The sequence below is a fragment of the Sparassis crispa genome (assembly GCF_003851025.1).
Source record: "Sparassis crispa DNA, contig_000005F, whole genome shotgun sequence".
Lineage (NCBI taxonomy): Eukaryota > Fungi > Basidiomycota > Agaricomycetes > Polyporales > Sparassidaceae > Sparassis > Sparassis crispa.
In genome coordinates, this window is record NW_020939752.1 from 2,008,482 (window position 1) to 2,029,096 (window position 20,615).

General features: G+C 50.8%; 7 protein-coding genes and 1 non-coding gene across 8 annotated transcripts; 4 read left to right on the top strand and 4 right to left on the bottom strand.

Moving 5' to 3' along the window:
- Nucleotides 1-1,020: 1,020 nt before the first annotated feature.
- SCP_0606730 (hypothetical protein) lies at nt 1,021-1,459 on the bottom strand (the record flags this gene model as incomplete). Its single annotated transcript, XM_027759806.1, has 2 exons — nt 1,021-1,288; nt 1,341-1,459. The coding sequence occupies 2 exons, from the start codon at nt 1,457-1,459 to the stop codon at nt 1,021-1,023; spliced, it is 387 nt and encodes a 128-aa protein (XP_027615607.1).
- Nucleotides 1,460-5,491: 4,032 nt separating this feature from the next.
- On the bottom strand, nt 5,492-6,278 carry SCP_0606740 (hypothetical protein; the record flags this gene model as incomplete). The annotated part of the gene is made up of 5 exons (XM_027759807.1): nt 5,492-5,673; nt 5,726-5,776; nt 5,835-5,906; nt 5,970-6,206; nt 6,263-6,278. 5 exons carry the CDS (start codon nt 6,276-6,278, stop codon nt 5,492-5,494), a joined length of 558 nt encoding a protein of 185 aa, XP_027615608.1.
- Nucleotides 6,279-8,054: 1,776 nt separating this feature from the next.
- Nucleotides 8,055-9,197, top strand: SCP_0606750 (hypothetical protein; the record flags this gene model as incomplete). The annotated part of the gene is made up of 3 exons (XM_027759808.1): nt 8,055-8,268; nt 8,330-8,428; nt 8,485-9,197. 3 exons carry the CDS (start codon nt 8,055-8,057, stop codon nt 9,195-9,197), a joined length of 1,026 nt encoding a protein of 341 aa, XP_027615609.1.
- Nucleotides 9,198-10,004: 807 nt separating this feature from the next.
- Nucleotides 10,005-10,172, bottom strand: SCP_0606760 (hypothetical protein; the record flags this gene model as incomplete). The annotated part of the gene is made up of 1 exon (XM_027759809.1): nt 10,005-10,172. The coding sequence occupies one exon, from the start codon at nt 10,170-10,172 to the stop codon at nt 10,005-10,007; it is 168 nt and encodes a 55-aa protein (XP_027615610.1).
- Nucleotides 10,173-11,145: 973 nt separating this feature from the next.
- Nucleotides 11,146-11,233, top strand: SCP_t0606770. The gene is given in 2 exon segments: nt 11,146-11,182; nt 11,199-11,233. It is a non-coding gene; the product is annotated as a tRNA-Asp (tRNA).
- A 950-nt stretch (nt 11,234-12,183) lies between these two features.
- On the top strand, nt 12,184-13,480 carry SCP_0606780 (hypothetical protein; the record flags this gene model as incomplete). Its single annotated transcript, XM_027759810.1, has 3 exons — nt 12,184-12,806; nt 12,860-13,406; nt 13,457-13,480. 3 exons carry the CDS (start codon nt 12,184-12,186, stop codon nt 13,478-13,480), a joined length of 1,194 nt encoding a protein of 397 aa, XP_027615611.1.
- Nucleotides 13,481-15,236: 1,756 nt separating this feature from the next.
- Nucleotides 15,237-16,802, bottom strand: SCP_0606790 (hypothetical protein; the record flags this gene model as incomplete). Its single annotated transcript, XM_027759811.1, has 2 exons — nt 15,237-16,082; nt 16,140-16,802. 2 exons carry the CDS (start codon nt 16,800-16,802, stop codon nt 15,237-15,239), a joined length of 1,509 nt encoding a protein of 502 aa, XP_027615612.1.
- A 757-nt stretch (nt 16,803-17,559) lies between these two features.
- SCP_0606800 (hypothetical protein) lies at nt 17,560-18,402 on the top strand (the record flags this gene model as incomplete). The annotated part of the gene is made up of 1 exon (XM_027759812.1): nt 17,560-18,402. The coding sequence occupies one exon, from the start codon at nt 17,560-17,562 to the stop codon at nt 18,400-18,402; it is 843 nt and encodes a 280-aa protein (XP_027615613.1).
- Between the last annotated feature and the right edge of the window lie 2,213 nt (nt 18,403-20,615).

The following is a 20,615-nucleotide window of genomic DNA, read 5'->3' on the forward strand; positions in this document are numbered from 1 at the left end:
ATATTAGACTTGTGGGTGCCAGTGATCCAATATTTGATCCAATATTTTTGTCTCAGATTGCTGGTGATGACATCGATGAACCCCGACATGCGACAAAACCTGCTGTTGCGGTGTTCATCATGCTTTGGAATCCGTATTGAATCGGCTACACACTGTCAACTGTTTGCAATCACACCTCGCTCGCGTACCATGTCCTTCCGTGCAGACGTTCATCCTGGTTTCGAACCTGGGGTTGTACGCCAATGTCTACACTCCATCACCCTTTCCAGACCTGACAACGCGTCCTATAATAGTCGTCCGCCCTGGCATGCCATGGGCTATGCGATGAGCATAGCTGCTCAGTAAATCCACCATCATATCATTCACCATCCGGGCGAAGTAGAGTGATTGTGTGACCGAGGTTGACGGCTGTTCGTGCTCTTCTGTGCACGAATTGGGAACCGCGCGGCGATCAGAACATGATAGAGAAGCTGAGAAATTATTTTGGAAATAAGCAGAGGTAAGTGGTATTTGGGCGCGAACCAGTGGCGTGGAAGAGCCTCTGATATGTAGAATCTCTGAATATGAACTTCGGTTGCGCCTCCAACATCAACACACGATATCATCCATCATCCGCTGAATAGTGGTATTTGGATACCGTTGATTGGGAATGGACGCTAGTTTGTGATCGTCCATCATTCCCTGGTCCGCTCAGTGTTCACTACAGCACAGAACACTACCACATAAGGGCGATAAAGCGGCTACGCACGAATTATGGCTTGCGGCAATTGCGAAGGGCTCAGCGACAGAACAACTGTTTATTGTTGTGCACCACTGTAACCAGCGGGAAGGTGATCCACCGAAGAACCTTGAAGCCGAGTGAAACGTCGAGGATGCCACTTGTCCCGCTCCGTCATTCCCAGGGCTACCTGAACATGGCATGCGTCAATGCAAGTTGTACGCAATAAAACAACTCACAGGCGCCTATCCATTCGAGAATTCAATCCGAACTGAGAGAATCCTCCGCATATTGCCTCAACTTCAGGTGGTGATTGGTCTGCTCAGCCAAGCGAGCGCGACGGCGGCGGTATCGATCGCTGCTATCTCGTGCTCGACGTAGCCCCATTCGCCCGCGAGGACCTTGCCGATGTTCACAACCATGTCGGTCTCCACGAGCCCCGGCCCACCGATCTCACCGCCCGCACGCACGAACGCCTGCAGTGCGTCCATCGCTTCGGTCGCTTCGAAGACCTTGACGGTGGTCGTGCTGTTCCTGTGCGGAAAGCCGATGACGACGCAGATACCCATGCTACAGAGACGTCAGAGGGTAGGTTTGAGAGCTATGCTACTTTGTTACGCACCCTGTCCCGGTGAGCGTCTGCTCTGTACCCACACAGCTACACCCGCAGACACACCTTGATATACGCCGTCGCGACGTGGTACTTCCACGAAATATCAGGGCCGCACTGCACCTCCGCATCGGTCATGGGGGTTGCAGTAGACTGTATGCGATCAGTGCGATGGAACTCTCTACGCAGTGTCCACTCACCTGTGGTCGATGAGCCTCGCGACGGCAGAGACGGTGTTCGGCTCTGTTGGGAGCGACATTTTGGTGATGTTGGGATGTTGGAGGGAAGAGTGGGATGCCCATGAGTAACTTCTATGGCGCTGGGCAGATGAGAGGATGGGCCTTGGATGGGCCCAGACTGTGGCACGAGATTGGCACGATAAGTCACTATCACGTGCTTATTGTCACGCATTCGTTGAACCGTACTCCGAGGTACTGTCAGTGAATATTCGACACAAATCCACCCGATGGTGTCAGTTCTCTACAAAATTGCAAGTTTGACATCTATTACTCACTGAAAATATCTGTATACTTATAATCTTATCACTTTAAGGCTGTGACGATCGAACCTCGCTGCTGAAGTTTTTTAATTTGGGTTTCGTACTATCTTATCTGTCTCAGTATCGTATCATATCCAGAATGGCTTACACGCCACTGATAAAGATACAATACGCCCCACAGATTCATTTGGGAGTGAAGCTCATGTATGGAGGGTACCAAACTGCCACCAACGGCTCACTGTGAAGCTGTTCACGGAGAGCGGGCGGACTCATGACTGAGGGTGAAGCTGACACCCCCGGTCCGCCTGATTTGTATCACAGCCAACCACTGCGGCTGCCAGCTGCCTGTAGTACGTCTACCTCTCATTCTGCTCCTTCATCCCTGCCACCCAGGTCATACGTCTCGAGCCCTCAGACTTCCTTCGGTCGAATTGTGGTAACTCCTTACTTATCATGGAGCAAAGTAGCCCATCGGCCTACAGTATGAACTTCCACTGGCCAGCCTGGTTTCAAAACCGACGGCGTACTCTGCGGCTGGCAGCCATCGGTCGTGTGTCCGCAGCGTTCTCCATCTCTGGATGGGCCAGCCGCAGCCGCTGCGACAATCTAATGCCGGAGACCGTATATAAAGCTGCCAAATTGCTTCTGCCGCGTCTACTCCTTGACTTTCTTCCCGTCTTCGATAACCAGATCCACTGGCCAGGCTGGTCTGAGACGTGACACATTATCCGACGGCAGAGAATTGGTCCCGCTGCTCCCTCACCTCCAGCCGCACCCGGACACTATAAAAGGCTTCGTTATCCTTTCCGGATTCGCCTTTCATCCCCGTCCTCGAGCCTCAAGTAAATGTCGCATCCATTTATATTCGCTCGTCCCCTTCGTTGTCTGCAGCGGTAAGCAATTCGACTTCGTTGACCGGAAGGACTCTGGAAATAGCTAACGCTGCAAGTAAAAGGACGTTTGATGAATTTTGAGTATCGTGATCGTCCGTACGTCGCATGTTCACTGCGGCACAGGGGGAATTACTTTGGCCTGATGTCTTGGCGGCTTTCCTGAAATCGTCCCGCAACTCTGCCCCGGTCGAACAGGACACTCGCTCTATTCTGAGGTTTAATTTCGTCACCGAACGCCTCACGACTCTTCTCAGGTATCGTGGCATGCACGATCAATCCTCGCTGAAAGCTCCGACAGAACATCTCGACCACAATAATTCATATGCAGCTCACGAAGATATACACGGGATATACGCCTATTCTCCGGGATCATGTGTTGACATCGCCCACGACGTTGGAGAAAATATGACAGAAAAAAAGGTAACTTCAGCATCCTGATGGTGACAAGAATCAGCAAAGCAAAATTACCGCCACGGCGAAGAAAAATACCTGTTCGCGAAACGAGTATTGGGACGATCTCGGCAGGGCTATTTGGTCAATCCAACGCTTTCAGCAGAATGCCGTCCTTGAGAGACATATAAACGAGCTCGACCTCTCCCCAACGATGCCCTAGCGAGTCCAGCGACAAATAGGATATCTTCGGGGACAGTCTGTGGAGGAATTGCGCCACTGGAAACGGATTCGGAACGGGGACATCGAAGACTTCGACTCCGTAGTTAGGGCCAGCAAAGCACAGACGGTTCAGACCGTGAGAGTTGGGAAGCTGGAGATCTGGAGAGGACGGGGTACGCGTCTCCAAACCAGGCAACTACATGTGAACCAAGCCTGGGCAGTGATGGCCGAAGCTCGCTAGCGCGCACACTCGGGCGGAAAGCTCTCGACGAACGGATAAGCCGCGACGCAGATGGACATGAGCTTGTTGACATTGCGAGACATGTCCACGGCGACGATACGGTGGAGAAGCGGGGAGCGACCAAAGCGAACGAGTTCAATTCACAGGAATATGACCGGGTCGTGTGACGTGGAGATTGAACGTATGACAGCCAGAGTTAATGGTAGTCCAAGGGCAGAAGGGAGTGGCCTGTCGATTGCGCGGACTAGCAGCCATCTCATGGCTCCACCGCCGCAGTCCGTATTTCACAATGCTTAGTAAGAAATATAGATCAGACCCCGAGAAGAGAATCTACGGATTGCGAGCATACACACTAGCATAGAAAATCCTCCGAAAAAGATTTGGAGGTCACCCACTGCGGGAGAGGTAGAGAGACACCCATCGTTTCTATCTCATATCAAGGTCCTTATGGATGCGTAGAGGATACGTAGCGTTTCTTCCATTCACGATAAGGGTCGGGCAGTATTGACAGCGCTATTAGGAGGACTAAACGAGACGCGTGATCTGAAAACCCGACCCTCTGCATAAACTCATGAACCGCGGAGGCAAAGGTCGAACATAGGATAAATAACGCAGGTGAGCGGACCCGTATGAATGACTTCTCATGACTTGAAGGCGCTTTGTTAAATAGGGCGCTGTACGACTTGGAGTACGTGGCGTATGGTGCTGAGTGACGAAGATAATGCACACTTCGTATTCTCCACAGCAGAACATGAATTCGTTTTCGCGCTCTCCTTGACACCGAGAATTAGCTCACGTGTTTCTGCTACCTGTGCATGCATTTCATTCCTGCTCACCGTTGTCATTAGACTCTCTGGGAGGACGACTGATGACTCTCGGCTGACATCGTGCTCGCGCAAGCTGATAATGTCTTCTGCAGCCCATGCGTGAATCAGCGAAATCAGAAACGAGAGAACCCACATCTATGTAAGTCGCTTTCCGTAGAGTAACTGAGACCATTATTTACTGGCGAGACACCGAGACAACGTCATCCGATGCACCACTTGTAGAGATGATGTTCGCTCCGGATAAGAGACGTAGTGCACCGCGCGCTCAATTCCAATTTGTTGGATGAAATAGTCTGCGGGTGGACGGTCCGTATCCACCGTAGCACAGGCGCGCGCCTGATTACAGTAAGATACATGATCGATGTCCAGGAGGAATCGCTCGATTTCTGCTTCCTCCTTCTCGTTCTGTGCCCCTACATTTGCTGACCACCGTTGTCTTCTCCAGGTCTGTACTGACTCGGACCTCTTCACTGCACTTTACATGCGATTTAGCTCACTGAACTCCAGACCACGTTTGAATCGCAGATTCATTGCGGGCGACGCCGACTCCGAGGTATGCATACACGTCTCTGACTTGAAGTACTTCGGAGGCTGAAGCCTACTGTGGGAGAAATGGGGTCGTGAAACGTTCGCGTGAGACACCGCTGTGTTATCTAATATGTGTCTATTGACTAGCCAGCACTCCGCAGATAAGCATGATTGACTGCCAGTGCCAGTCAATGCGGTGATCTCATTTGCTATGGGTAAATAACTCGTATGAGCACCAGTTATATACTCATAGCAAATTGAAGTCACTCATGAAGGTCTGAGTTAGTTCAACATTGACTGAAGTCAATCCAGGTTTGGATGTGGCTGCTGTCATGATAGTGTCATGCATGCAATGCTGCTGAGGGCATTGCTTCTCATGTTCATGTATGCTTTCTGATTATGATTGCATCTCTTTCTTAGCCTGAATATATACCTGTCTCTTAATGACCATTCAAATAATTTTGTAACACATTGTATGATCAAAACAGGGTGAATAGTCACATTCATCTATAGAACAGACTTCAACAACATTACATGAGAGACATTCAAGCAGAAGGTGACAACTATACATGAGAGTTTGCCTGGCAATATCTGTTACCAGTGACAGACTCTGTTATGGGTAAATAACTCATATGGGGACTATCCAAGGAATCTGATATGGTGCTGATGTCCTTGATGTGCTCCGAGAGGCCCATCAATCCTAGACCAATCAGAGGAGCATCCTCATTCCCCTCATACAATGGACCTAGACATAATATACATCAAACACAATCAACATATAGTTGAAAGAAACATACCATACACCGTGTCAAAAGAAAACTCCGACAATTGAATCAAGTCAAGACGTGCTGGATGCGAGACAACGAAGCGTCAGAACAGAGCTAACAATGATAAAGGTTCACCTACGTGTACAAGGGCAGGGAGAGGTCATTACAGGGTCCGGCGATGACCCATTGCTAATGACAACTGGAGAGTTCACTGCGAAATACAGACATAATGATGAGCTGGCCTAAGTCACATCGCAGAGTTCCAATTACGTACCCTGCTCGCTCTCGTGGATCCCTTCGGCTGCCAGGCCTGGATGTTCCGCAACCTCACCGGTCGCGTCACGCGGAGGGTCCTCTATCAGCGCATCCTGCCCGATTTCTGTGACGACCGCCAATGTATTCTTCTGAGGTTCTGCGACCTCTGTATTGCCCTTGTCATCAAACGGTAGTGTAGCGATTGGTTTTGCACCGAAGATGCAGGAAAAAATATAGAGTTTTAAGGACGTCAGTACTGAGTGGGAATTGGTCTTTCAGTCATCCGAGCACCAGAAAACAATGAAATCTGACATTTGTAAGATGACATTCTTCACGCGCAATGGAGGATATTGTGGCAGGTACAAAGGTTCGTGGTTGAAAGACAACAGCGGCGCGATCACCTTCCCGTCTTTAAATGCCAAATGCTTCTCCGAAACAGACTCCGAACGTGCTGTTCACACGAGTACACAGTCAGAAGATCAGTCCTGCCATGCGATTCGAGCCGCAACGCACTGCATCAAACACGGGTTTCCCGCACGGAGGACCCCGCCATACGAGCGTAAGATGTTCTTACAGCCTGTTTCTGTACTTAGAATGAGTAAGACAGCCCTTAGCTTGGTGAACAGGTAGCGACGAGTGAATCCACCCGCCTTTCCGCGCATGTGGGTATCGGCTTCCGCGAAGAGCAGCTCATCTGGGCATCGGCTTCGCCTAGTCCTTGTGCCGTACATAGTATTAGCATGATGCGTCGGTCGCAATCGCAGAACAAGGAATTGAACAAAACGGGATTAGCTGGAAGGCCTCGTGGCGCTAAACTCAGAGTGCACGAAATGATTTGAATAAAATCGCATGTGGAACTGGCGAAGAGATTCTTCGAAACGTCAAGGGATCTCACCTCAGCATTAGGGCACACCGCCGTGACAGCGACAGGCCGAAAGAGTGGAGGATCGTACTGTTAGTGGTCCTTATTGATTTGAGGGAGAAGGGCAGAATCGGACAGCTACCGACGGAGAGGCTGACATTAAGGCAGCAGTCAAGAATAATATTCCGTTATAAAACCAAAATAACAACCACACTTTTACCAGACAAACGTTTTGGAAGACGAAACCCGCGCTGATGAGCCTGAGGGAAGCCTTGGGAAACAGAGCTGGCCAGGCTTAGAAGCGACTACTGCTCAACGGGTAGGCACAACAATACAAAAGTTTTTCATACTTCTCCACATACATTCGGGAGATGGTCGATGGCCAGCAATGATTCTCGTCGACTTCTGAAGCTCCAGTAGAAAGATCAGGAGTGCAGCGAACTTGAAGTGGCGGGGAGTCATCGGGCCCATGTGGTTAGGGTTCCAGCGCATCCTAGGCTGTGGCGGTCGCCGCTGTAAGCTCGAAGACTGATCTTCACCCTGTCGTATTCAGTACAACTCAAAATGTATCAAGGTTAGTGGGCATTTATGATAAATCCATATTTTGAATCTGCATATTTCTTACAGGCTATATTAGCGACCGTCCTTTGCTGAATCTAAAACCTCAGAATTCAAGCAAACCACAATGGTGAAACGACCAGCTGTCGAGCCTGCATCTACCCCTGGGTAAGTTCTCCACTGTTACCGGTCAGAACGAATTTTGTCATATGCAGGCAAGTCTGGGAAGCTTTGCGGTACCGAAACATACGGTGAATCTGGTGATGGACAAAGCTGTGGCAATACAAATCGATCGTCAACATCATTTCTTCACTCCTTTAATTCTGTGCGACGTCACGTCGATTTCATTCCTCGGTAACCTTTGAGTTTGCGATGTTGTGGCGGTGTTTTGGACTCAAAGTGATTCGAGGACTGCGTCAACGATAGGCATCCCATGCTTGTTTCGTTGTCATCGAGCCCATGTTCGAATCTGGTTTTCAAGCAATTGCTATCTCTATTGTTCTGGTTGCACAGCATCGGATACTCTCAAGTATATAGGCGCGTCTTTCTTGGTTCTTCTGTTTGCTTCTTCCCCATCAGACGGCAGTCGTCGTCCTCATCTCCGTCTACCATGCCGACCCTTCAGAACTTCGTCTCGCATGTTCATCACGGTGAATCTAAAGAACTACAACTCTCCCCGACCCGATGGCAAGATGCATGCAGATTGACGAACTCGTACGGCCCATCACCTACATGATTTACGAAGCAAGTGGGAAATGCGAGTTGGCACGGATAGCCAGGACCTGCAGGGCGATCTGCGAGCCATCGTTAGACATCATCTGGGAGGACATGGACGAGTTGTGCCCCCTGTTTAAGTTGCTTCCTCCTTATTCATGTAATCTAGTGGACGTTGACAAAGGCAAGTCTCTACTTCAACCACGTCGCCCTGTTATCATCAACTCTTTGTTTGAATACTGCAGTACTCGACAGGTTTGAGCAAACTTTCACGGCGTGCGATGAATTCGAGGTGGCACCACAAGGCAGCATCGGAGAAGCCTCCTGCATCGACTCAGAGCTTCGTAAGTAAATAACTTCAATAAAGCGAGATCCGGTTATTAATCATAAGGCATTTCAGCGGTGGCTAAGCTTCCCCTCCAACGTCGAATGGTCTCGCGCGAAATTGACTTGAAACCCTTCCAGGACTACGCCTCACGCATCAAAACATTTACGTGGAACTTCGAGACACAAGATAACCCGACGGTTTCCACAATACAGTCAGTCTTTGGTGAACTTGGATCGTCAGCGGGCCTTCTCCCAAACTTGCGCGTGTTATACTGGAAGATGCCGCAAGGCGACCTTTTACCCCTCGTGACACGCCTACCGGGAGAAAACTTGGAGAAATTGGTGTTGTATCACAACGCCATTCCTGTCGTAGTGAAGACTCTGGAGCAGCTGCGGCTCAGTTCACGCCTGCGTAACCTCAAGGCCTTGGAGTTCAGCGTGCCTTTGTCGGAGGAACTGGGCGATGAAGAGGCGCAGAATAAATTGGGCGATGAAGTGGCGCGGATCCTGGAAAACACAGCGAGTCTCCATCGACTGTCCTATATGTTCAGTTTTCTCCCACGTCTCACAGTTCAGGCTCTAGCGAAAAGACAAACCTCAACGCACGTTCAGATCGACGTGCGGGAGAGGGACCTCTTGGCGTTGCAAGCGCTCGCCGTAGGAAACGTGTTTCCCAACTTGATAAGTCTCGTTCTGCATCTGGATACGCTTGCGAAAGGGACCCTTGCGCTGTTCGGTAGCATCTGCTTACCGCGCCCGAAGGTATGTACTTTCCGAAGTAGATGACTGTCCTACAGCCAGCACCGTCCGACGACACCTGGAACGCCTCGCCAAGACGCCCTTTATTCGCGAATTAGTCGAGCTGAAATAGATCATGCAACGGTTCGCGTGCGAGCACGACCAGATGGAACCTGGGGAGGCCTTGATCAACCCATGGGCTCTGGAACTGCTGCTTCACATGGGCAGGCTCATGATCAAGCACCTAGTCGTCAAAGGTCAACCTCCAAGGCCGTCCCAGATATCAATGAGCTTCACAAGCACTTTTCGTCGTATGCCAAGCGCGACAAAACCGCCTGCACCTTCTTTAAGCTAATATCCGACGTGCAGTTCCTCCGCGACCGTTGCCACCATCTCCGTCTGGTCGGACTCAATCTGGTCGAGTCCGTGTAAGAAACTAATATTACACCCTGAGAGCATATCGTCCTCGTCCTGCGAGAGGATTGTGGGTCTTCCTTTGTACCATAAATATATTTTCGAGACACAATAAGTATACTTTGAACCTTATGAGGGAGAGGAACTCGTTATGCAATGGTATATCGCCTAGTCGAGGTAACTTACTGCGAGGAGGAGACGCTGGCGGACTGCCATCTTCGCACGCCGATCCGCATGTATTGGGGCCGTCGCGCTGCGCACGAGCTAGGTCGGCGTGGCATTGCAGTTCGAATTGAAACGGGGTTCGACTCCCCGCCGCCAGCCGCCCTCCCGAGTCCCGACAGCCTCCGACAGGTCGACCCGAATGCATATACAAGGGCCCCAGGTCTGCACCGTCGACTTACCCCCCAACATCCCGCCTCTCGCGAAGGTTACTTACCTTCATGTCTCCTCGACTTGGACGCCCGGGGTTTTCGGTGCTGTTAGCGTGTGCTTGAGTTGGACATTGTGTGCGACCGCGATGCCAGACGTCGCTATTCTCTTATGCGAGGATAACTCTGGAGAGCAAAGACATCTGCGGTGGATGGTGGTCGGGTGAGTGACACGCATGGGTTTGCGCTTACTGAAGATGGTCAGTATACTGTAGGTCTCTTGCAATCGACAGTACTACTCCATACGTGACGGACACGGCAGCAGTGATTCTAGGCCGAGTTTCGCTCTTCGGTTCTCATTAATGCTGTTCGGAACTCTGGCTCGCTCTCCCACCGATCTGGCCGGTGTTACTTGTGCAGCTAGAGTCTAGGCTTCGCAAGTCGCTCGTGTGGTCTCAAAAACCTCACCCTGGTTCATCGATCCTTGCATTCAATAACAGTGTTATCATAGCATGATCAAGGTGGAAAATTCTACTCTCGACGCTTTGGCAACACCCATATTGGAGATCTGGTGACAGTGGACTTTGTCCGGTGCGCCGTGACCTTCATGTTCGTCTCGTTCTGCGGCAGTTTATTCGCGCGACGTTGACGTGGATGAAGCCTTCATGTGGACACATCCATTGGGAAGATATTTCGTCCTCTCCCGGACAGTATTGGACATTATCGCTGATGGCTATCTCAGCTAAAGCTACCAGAAGACGCTGCGTCCCTAGTGCGCGATCGATACGAAAATAGGGGACTCTCTCACTTTGCTTCCTGGATCCAAATGTACCAACCCTTCGAGTGAAGGCGTAATCTCCCTTATCCGACAGTCATATTCATTGGGTACGATTCTCAGACCAGAATCCGTCCTTCACGCTGCAATAGACTCGACTCACGCATGCCAGGGACATATCTTTAGACATGAGCGCCGTCAGGATTTTTCAACAGACATGCGCACCAGGATGCTTTCAAAATCGAAACATCCGTCACATAGACCAGCCGGCCTCTATTGCGTGCGATTTGTTTCTCTTCAGAGTGAGCTGACGAGTGTGATCCAGTATTTTGTCGGCACCATGAAACAGTAAACGGGCATGAGTTATCGTAGATGGTATGATACACTTGTGCTGTTAAGACGTCCGATATGAATGATATCTCAGGTCAGAAAGTCATCCCTGGTCGTATATCGGCTAGTACACGCGCCTGTCATCCGGCTTGTTTCGGTCGCGCGAGAGCGGGGTTCGACTCCCCGCCAGGGAGTGCCACAAGATGTTCAGGGCTTTTCTTTTTCCTAGGTTTTGGCTTTGTATTTGTTTTCATCACTCAAAAAGAATAACACAGCCTTGGTAAGTATTGTAGCTCATACCATGCATCAGATAGCATTTTGTTCTCATCAACAGTCACCTTATTAACATTGCAGCATGTAAAGTCAAGTGAGTGGTAACCTGATGGAAGCAAGGTTGATAATTCCGGTCATGAACAATCACCCTTGCTGGCCTTTGGTTTACAGGAAATGATATACAACACGTTCTTGAGATTACATTCACTAGGTTAAACGAGTGTTCGTGAGTGGAAGGTCTATACCAGTGCATTTTGTAAGGTATTAGAGAGCTCAGGGAAGCGATCAGACCATGTAGGTTTTATTTCCGAGAGCAGGAATGTCCTCTTACTGGCGGTATTTGCGAGAGATGCCAAAGAAAATGGATGTGCGGTAGAGCAGGATACGTCAATGAGATAGACCTGGAGGGCCCAAATGTTCGAGCCAAAATCCTGAGATTTCGGTGCCAAATCGGGCCTGATGGCTAAAATTCAGGAGGTCTGCAAAATTCCCTATATATTTAGAGCGCCGAAATGCGGTGAGCCTCGCTCAAACGCTGTCACCACCAACAGCCTGAGGCCCAATAATGGATCTTGTCTTCAGAGCATGAAACAGTTACTCTCACGATCAAGTATTTGGACCTTCGATGAAAGGGAGCGCTCCCGCGTGGGTGGGTATGTTAGTCCTTCGTCTCGCGAGGTCTCGGAACATTGACGTGCGTGTCTTCAGTGTGTTTCGATTGTATTTCGCGCCTGACATCGTATGGAAGGCGCTCATATCAGTTATTGCATTGAGTTAAGGGCATGTCTAGCAGACGCCGATCACAGACTATAAGAATCATGCGTTTGTTGCTCTGATCTTTCGCCTTCCATCTTGGCTTGACGTACACATAATGTCCATCCCCGATGAGATGAAGCATCCAGAGCGAAGGGGCCTTGTGATAGAAGTTGATCATCGGGGAGGTCTCAAGCATGCGGATATCAATAATGCACAGAACTGGGCCGTCGTACTCCAATTCCTGAGCGACGGCAAACTTTCGTACGGCAGCGGGTTCTTTCTCAATTTTCCTGAAGTCTCCGACCTGTTGATTCTCACTGCCGCACATAACCTCATCAGCCCCACTAACCAGGACTCGGAGCAGCTGCGGGTCTATCTTGCAGATGGCACTTCTCTGGATATCCTCGGTTCTTGGGTGTGCCCGAGGTACAGAGGTCCGCGAGAGGATGTCGATGACTACGGCGCCATTCTCGTACAGCGCGATCCGAAAGTCCCTGCCAAAAGTGGGTTCGGATTTAACATGAAACTGGGGCAGCTGGAGAGACTCCCGGGGAATATATTCGTTACTGGGTACCGTGCGCAAGGTCAGACTCAGCGTACCCCCACTACATCTACTGGCCCCTTCGTGGCCTGCCACGATGGGTTGCAGATCGAGTATCGTGTTAAAACGGAGCAGGGAATCAGCGGCTCTGCTGTATGGCTCGACTATGACGGCTTCCCGACAGTTGTCGCTATTCAGTGTGTTCCTCTCTCCATGATGCAACCCTTCGTTCGCTGACATCAATGTGCAGTAACCACGGCCCTGCTTACGTTGGCGGCGGCAGCCGTGGGTCGCTTCTGTCCCCAACCCTTTTCCGCGAGATTTTTAGATGGCTCGATGTCGGCCAATACGGGAAGAAGCTCTGTGTGCAAGATTCTCGCTCGAATCCCCAGCCGGGAACGGAGCCCCCCAAGGCGGGGCTCTATCTATATTTCCCGGATGACTGGCCCTTTGCTCGGGTACGGCTAGGTTTCGGAACCGCGTTTGACGTGCTACCAGTACAGGTGGCGGCAGGGTCAGATAAAGTGCGATATGCGCTGGCGGTAGGCGAGAAGTGGGTGTTGTTCAACCTGACGACGAAGCTGGCGGTGTTATCGGACAAGTTGATGGACCCGTGTTTATTCACGAAGGACGAGAAAAAGAAGAAAAAAGAGATGAGGATAGTTCTGGAGCATCCGACCACGAAGAAGGCATTCCAGCTGAGATTAGAGGGGGATATGATTAGCGAGTTCGACGGAGACGATGCGGAGAGTTCCGAGGTGTCGATGGTGCCGCATCCTCAGGACAACTTGGATCGGGTGAGTGGGTTCAGTCATTCAGACTTAGATTATGTCCTCACAAGCTGCAGTTCACCACCTTCGCGTTTGTATGAATACGTGTCCTATGCGAATTACGGCTTGGCATGGCGTGGAAAGGATCGAGCATTTGTTAGAACTGCGTGGATGCCTCCTGAATATTTCCTTCTCGAAATGTGCTATGGATGTTAATGGACAGCTTACCCACTGCCGTGTGGTTCGCAGCCTTAGATGCTGTCCCGCAGTTCCGAGCGTTAAACTGTCAGCGATATTGTCAATAATCTCCACGCCGATACACGGGTCAAGGCGTGGCCTCCGCATTGTAACAGCTGTACAGTGGCCGTCGACGGCGTCCGTGTCACTGGGGCTGCTTCCTCTCGGGCTCTTTCCTTCATACGCTCTTCCCTGCTGCTGTCATATTGGTCGGCGCCTCTTGTGGCTTGATCCACGTTGCTGTTGTGATCGAAGATTGTGATTCTTGATCGAACCGGGCTTCTGCATCTCATCCCTCTCCGGCAGACCGGCAGGATTGCAGTACGCACGATAGCTTCCATGCAAGAGTCTTGTCAGTTTGAAAACTGCCGACCTCCCGCTGCAGGGTGCGCATTCCCTGGCCGGTCATTCGACTGAAGTCTCACACGAAGATATAGCCGTCGGACAGGATATCTACAATGCCTCCGGGTGTATTGGTACCGGACATTCCCAGGTAAGTTCGCGGATCGGCCAATATGGCGAAATGACTGTGCGACCATGTCAGACGTTTGGGTTCGGCCTGGTGACCAATTCGCGCCTCTACATCTTGTGGTACTTCTCGGATACGTCCACGATGGATTTTGTTGTGGTCGCTACCGCAACAATGCTGGGCGAACCTTCACGTGACTGGAGTGCACGCCCGGGGGGAGAGAACCCACAGCCTTTGGCGATAACGAGTACAGCTATCAATGCGACGAACATGTTGTATTTGGCAGCTCGATTGGTAAGGTAAGCGTGTCCTCATATCAGCCTACCAGATGATTCGGCGAAGTACGCTGCGCAGGTTATGGCGATGTCAAGCGTCAAGATACTGTCATGCAGAGCATCCTACAAATAGACGAACGAAGCATATTTCCGGATATTCAATGATCTGAATAGACGAACGTCTATCGGACCACAGTACACGCTCGAACAGAACCATCGCCGTAATTGCATACAGTTCCGTTCAATCATCTTAAGTCCGTCCTTGACATCTGCAGTACTTTAGTAAGACAGACAACGCAGCCCACCTTGTCAGCGGCCCGATTTATCCTGGATAATCAGCGCGGACTTCAAGGTAGAAGTCTAACACTTTCTCCTACTATCTTAGAATGTAAGTTCAGCGTGCCCCCCCTGTAGCGTTTAACCGCTTGTTAGCGAGTCTTTAATTATCAACGGAGGAACTGAAAGGTCGTGCCACTTGAGCAAAGAGCAGCGACTGGAGTGCTTCTCCTGTGTCATTAATGTCCCTGACGCGAGTAGTTCAAACATATCGCGAACAGTAGAAGGTCAGCGGTCAACAGTTACTTGGCAGTGCATCCTGGATCTATACGGAAGGGTACAATGACCGTTGGAACAGGAGGGCGCCCATAAGTTTTCCGCTAAGGAGTACAACGTCCTACAAAACAGACTCGGAACTGGTGCACGAAGTAGGTAAATGGTAGAGGTGTTTTCGAGCACAGCGCGGGCGAAAAGCAGTATCAAGCAGGGTAAGACGAGCTTGAAGAAGAGCAGAGCAAAATTCTGAGATGAAAAATTACGAGAGGGAGGATGCAGACCTCCAGGCCAGCATACATGGCCTTGTTCCCGCGCACGAGCAGCTCATTCCCGATTCATGATAGGCTCCGTCAGCATCTTCAGCAACCACTCCTCCAACCTATTCTCCGCCTGCTTGAATTCCTTAAACCTATCGTCCAGCCGATCCGAGGTGCAGTAGAGCACGTCACTGATCTCCGGATCTCCCCTCAGCTGCTCTAGGAACGCTGTCGCGCTCCTGTCGTTTCCAATCTGGCTGACACAGAACCTGACGGCATTAGGCTTGTACCCGTTCCTCACCAACATCTTCCGGCACTCCACGATGGCATCCTTGAAGGAAGGTCTGTCCCCTCTGCTAGGATCTCCGTCGGTGATGGTGCATATGAGGAAGGGGCGGTCTAGCTTCTTGCCGCTAGCAATGACTCCGTAAACGAGCGGCTCCAAGATCTTGCTTCGTAGGCTCGTGCCAAGCATGGTGCCGCCGTCGGGCTCCACACGCCTCATGGCAGCATCAATCTCGGCAGCAGAGAGGTTGGAGGCGGAATCCGCATTGATAAAGCGGAGCTCGACGCCGTAGGTCTCAGGCACGATCCTGGTGGCAATGCGCGCGATACGACTGACGAGCTCGCGCTGATTTTCGTAGCGATTATCCGAGTCCATGGAGCCGCTATCGTCGCAGTAAATGACGGGCTGGTAGAGAGAAAGGGTGGTGAGACGCTTGACGTTGTCGGGTTTCGAGTAGAGGCTATTGGGGTCGTCGGGAAGAGACGCAGCTTTCTTCGCAAGGTCCTGGAGGAATGTGTCACCCGGTTTGAAGAACTGGTCGAGGCCTGTGTCTGAGACGTAGCTGGTCAAGTTATTCTGGAGATCTTCGGTGGTCTTCATCTCCTTGGTCTGAAGAGTCGCGATACCCTACACGGAGACGATGTCAGCACCATGAAGTGTAGAAGGTGAGAAGCAGATACATGCCTTAGCGACCGTATCATCCGCGGGACCTTTGTTCTTCTCTCCGGTAATATTGTACAGTTTGGCAATGACGCCCTTGGAGGCATCTTCGATGGAGCCGCCGTTCACGACGGCGATGACGAACATTACGACCGCGACAAGGAGATCGATGACCTCTGCCCAGGACGTTTTCCTATTTGCGTAGGGTCGTACGTCCTGCAACATATCATATTCCTTCGCAAGGTCCTCCGCCGTCTTGCCCTTCGAATTCCGCAATGTCAACGACGCGCCTCTATCCACAAGCTCGTGAACGATGTCCTTGTCACGCAGCTGCTGAATGGCGTTCATGAGCGGAGTGTTCCGCCCGTCGTTATCGTAGCATTCATCGACTTTGGCATTGCCATGAAGCAGGGCGCGCACGATAGCGAGTTGGTCACGCGGAACCTTGCGAGAGGTCACGTAAAAGAGAGGGGTGCGATTGTTGGCAGAGACTGCATTGGGGTTGGCGAAATTGTCGAGGAGGAGTTCGACGATGTCTAGGTGACCATGCAGAGATGCAGCGGCGAGCGGCGTAAGGTTCCTGGTACCACCGTATTTGTTGATGATGGAACGGTCAGGCTGGAGGTAGCGCTGGAGGCTCTCGGCAGTGAGCTTGCCTGAGAGGGCATCGTCACAGAGGGCATCCATGGTGGGCAGTCTAGCTGAGGAGAATGCCACAAGATGGTGTTTATAAAGGATTTCGTCCCCAGTATAGAGTATTCCTGCTGTTTGTTTAGGATCTTGCATTTCATTGGATTGACTCAACACCGGTAAGTGTCATATCCATTCCGTAACAGACATTCAACCTGGACGTATCACACAATCGCCGCCCTTCGAAGCTCAGTCATTGCCGAATGACATATGCATCGGTGGCGTTCATCGATCACGCAAATACAATATTGTGCACAGACATGCTGGGAACGCGAATGATGAACCACATACATCGTGTCAAAGATAGACGCACCAATTGACGACGAACCACGTATACGTTGTTGAATCCAGCGCCAATGATAGTTCAGATAAACGGGCGCTGTCAACGGGGAATCACGATATCCTCTTTGGGACTACAGTGCGGCGATTTGATCTCCGTTTCACAGGATTTGTATGGGTCACTTTCAATTCATTACGGTAATTTTAAGTTGGCGCCGCGGCGGGAGCGCGCATCTGCGCCAACTTTGAATTACCCTAACAATTAGCGCATCCCGTCTCGTGGCTACTCTCTTTCTTGGAATGTTTCGCACAGCTGAAGCGCGACCCCGTACAGTCTGTGTACGCGAGCAGACACCGCATTATAACACAAGACCCCCATCTTTACTCGGGCAGCTCCGAGAATGTCAGAAATGAAAGCTATAAGAGTCATACTGAGCGCAGTCGCCAGTCTTCAGCTCGTCGCAAACTGGTACTCATGGCCCAGCTCCAGGATCTTTCTCGCTCTCTCCTCGCCGCCGGTGGTGCGATGCACCCCGAGGGCAAGGGTACTTACTTGCTCTACACTGACGACGACTCCCTCATTTATAAGCTCTGGACCGGCACAGAGTTCGATGAGTCCGATCTTATTGCCACCTCTATCCGTACCGGCTCCCCCGCATCATACCTCCTCACAGACGATATCCGCCTTGTCGTCTGCATTACCTCCGACAATACCGTCCGCGTCCTGCGCTACGATAAAGACGAAGAGGAATGGACCGACGACGACACTATCCCACGCTATGAGGTTCACTCTGCCGGGCAGCTCGCTGCGTGCCTGGGAGTAGATGGGCGTCTCAATACGTTCTTCCAGGACACGTCCGGTCGTCTCATCTTCCTTGACGAGTCCTGGAACCCCACCGTTCTCCCTACCGATGTGCAGATCGGTAGTCCTATCGCCCTCACGATCGTCGAGAAGAAGGAGGACGCGCACCTGTACGTGTTCTACATGTCCAAGGACAACCGCGTGCATTTCGTCGCGCAAGACGACACGGGTAGCTGGAGCGATAGCACGATGGTGAACTGCCAGGTGGAGGAGAAGGTCGTGCGCTTCCGTGTGGCGCTGAATGAGCAGATGGATGCGTTCGAGGCGTACGCGCTCACAGATGGGAGGACTGTGCTGCAGATCACGGGGAAGGGAGATGGCCAGAAGAACGAGCTGGGGAAGATAGATCAGGACGGGGTGTTTGTCCCGGGTACGAGTGCCGAGTGTGCCGCCTATGTGTGGGTGAAGGTGAAAGTGGTTTACAAGTATGTGAGGGTGCGCTATTGCTGCTGGTAGTTCACGACAAGGCAATCCTTCTATAGATAAGATTAGATTGTGTTTTGGTCACGGAAATTATTGCCGCGTCACAGTTAGTAGACTCTTCCACTGACTCGCTCAGGCTCAGGCTATTACTGTATGTGTACACATTCACGGAAACACTCTCAGCGTTTTGGGCTGATTGCTTACCTGTTATTCTGACGGCGTCTGGACTCCCGTTCTAGCGATGGCGAAATCCGCGTAGCAGTCGCTATTGACATGATGAAACGTAGAATTGTTGCAGACCTCAATATTCAATCAAGATTATTCTCGTGAAGGTCGCAGTGCCGCCAAGTGTCCACAGCCTCAGCATCCAACATACGAAGTGGGTGTTGCAATGTAGTTGCCGTCAACGCAGAGCCTGGAGTCCCGGACAAAGTCATTTTTTAAGTTCGTGGGGTTGACCGCTCCCGTCTAGCTTTTGGCGACGTACACCTATGCAGTCTGGTCATGCATTCGTAGCTGATGCATGTGCAAAGTACTAGTCTTCGTGATCAACGCTGCGCACCGTGAGGACATTCCCTCTCCTGTTGTTCTTGCCTTTCCGGGTCTTGGTATCTCTGATCTCCGTTTCCTAGTCATCTCAGGCCAAGTCCGACCACGCAAAGTCCGGCGATATAAAGAGCCTTCGACATCCATTCATGAGATTGAAATCGTGGCCGTCGAATATGCCGTCGCCGCCAGTACGAGTTTCCCCGATACGACACTTTGATCAGTCATATGTTTGTCCAGCGCTAGGATACTTATTTCATTTGTCGCGGAGCGCCACAATTGTTTCTCCATCTTTCGTTTTCTTGTGGAAAATTCCGAACCGGCGCCAGGTCCTACATTCTACAACCGCAGTTGATGAATCACGCACCGGCTATGTAGGCCAGCACGTCTTCTCCATCCTGTGCATCACTGTCTACATTGACACCGGGTATTCTCTCACACAGTCCTGGAATGCTCACTGCTTCCTGTTCTACACACAGTCCGAGTGGTTCCCTTGAACTGCCTACCCTGTGGTGGTGGTGGTTCTACCCATATCTTGCCAGCTCGGCATCTCTGCTCTGAGTTAATTGGCATTCATGCACTCTTTTGCTGGGCTGCTCTGTGATCAGTATCGTGGTTGTTTACAGGCTCTGTCATACATCTCTGGCCACGACGGTACTTGGCTCTAGTCTCACTTGTTCCCTATATCTTGCTGCTTGTCGTGAGCCTTGCATAGTAAGTCATGCACGTTACACACTGATGTTGACTGACAAGATTTCCATTTTCTCAGCTACGACATGATACCGCAGACGATGTCTTCGAAAGTTTCAGTGCCTCTGTATCGACTTGATAATGGGCGACATGCACGAACTTGCACGTCAAAATTCCTGTCGAAAGTGGTCCGCACTGCTAGACGCGACTAATTTCTGCTGAAGATCTTCTTTACATTCCTATGCCGACCGTCATCCCCTCGCGAGCTGGACGTATCGCTATTTACTTCCTGACTGTCTCGTCGACCCTCTCCGTGAGGTCGATTTTTCGTGCTATATCGCGTTCATGGTGAGTGCGATCTATGTCACACATCGAGCTGGAGATTGATATGGTCTACTCTATCCTCAAAAAATCCAGATTGTATTGAATATCTTGTGAAAAAAGTTCTACTTGTCGGTCCACCTGTTCGGATACGTCTCTTAACGTACTTGGTTTGATTGCTGAAGGGTCTGTGATCTTCAATCTCATGTCCTCCTCGGATACTAGATGCAGTAGTATTTCCTCCGGTTGTTCATCGATGCAGTCCAGGCTGCATTCTCAAATGGATCGCTGTTGTGAAAGATGTGAAACTGTAGGTGTGATTTTCCGGGAGAGAACTACTTACACTGTTCTCATGGGCGGTACTGTGCGTAAGATCACGGTACGATTGACCTCTTTTACACTTTTATCTACTAACTTTCATGTCTAGACTCCAATATGATTGCTTTCCCGAAGGTGACGTTTGTGCCCAATGACCACTGAGTACTGAGTATCTATCTCAAGAGCCACAATCGTGCAGACATTGCATAACAACCTCAGTATAACCCCCACCCATGCGAGCACTGTAAACTACCAATCAAAAATCTCTTGAACATCATCTAGCTCCATCCTGGAATCTGGTGTCTATGTCCACTTCTGGTGGATCCAGCTACTGTCGTCCATGTTCACAAGGCTCTGTGTTATTTTGACAT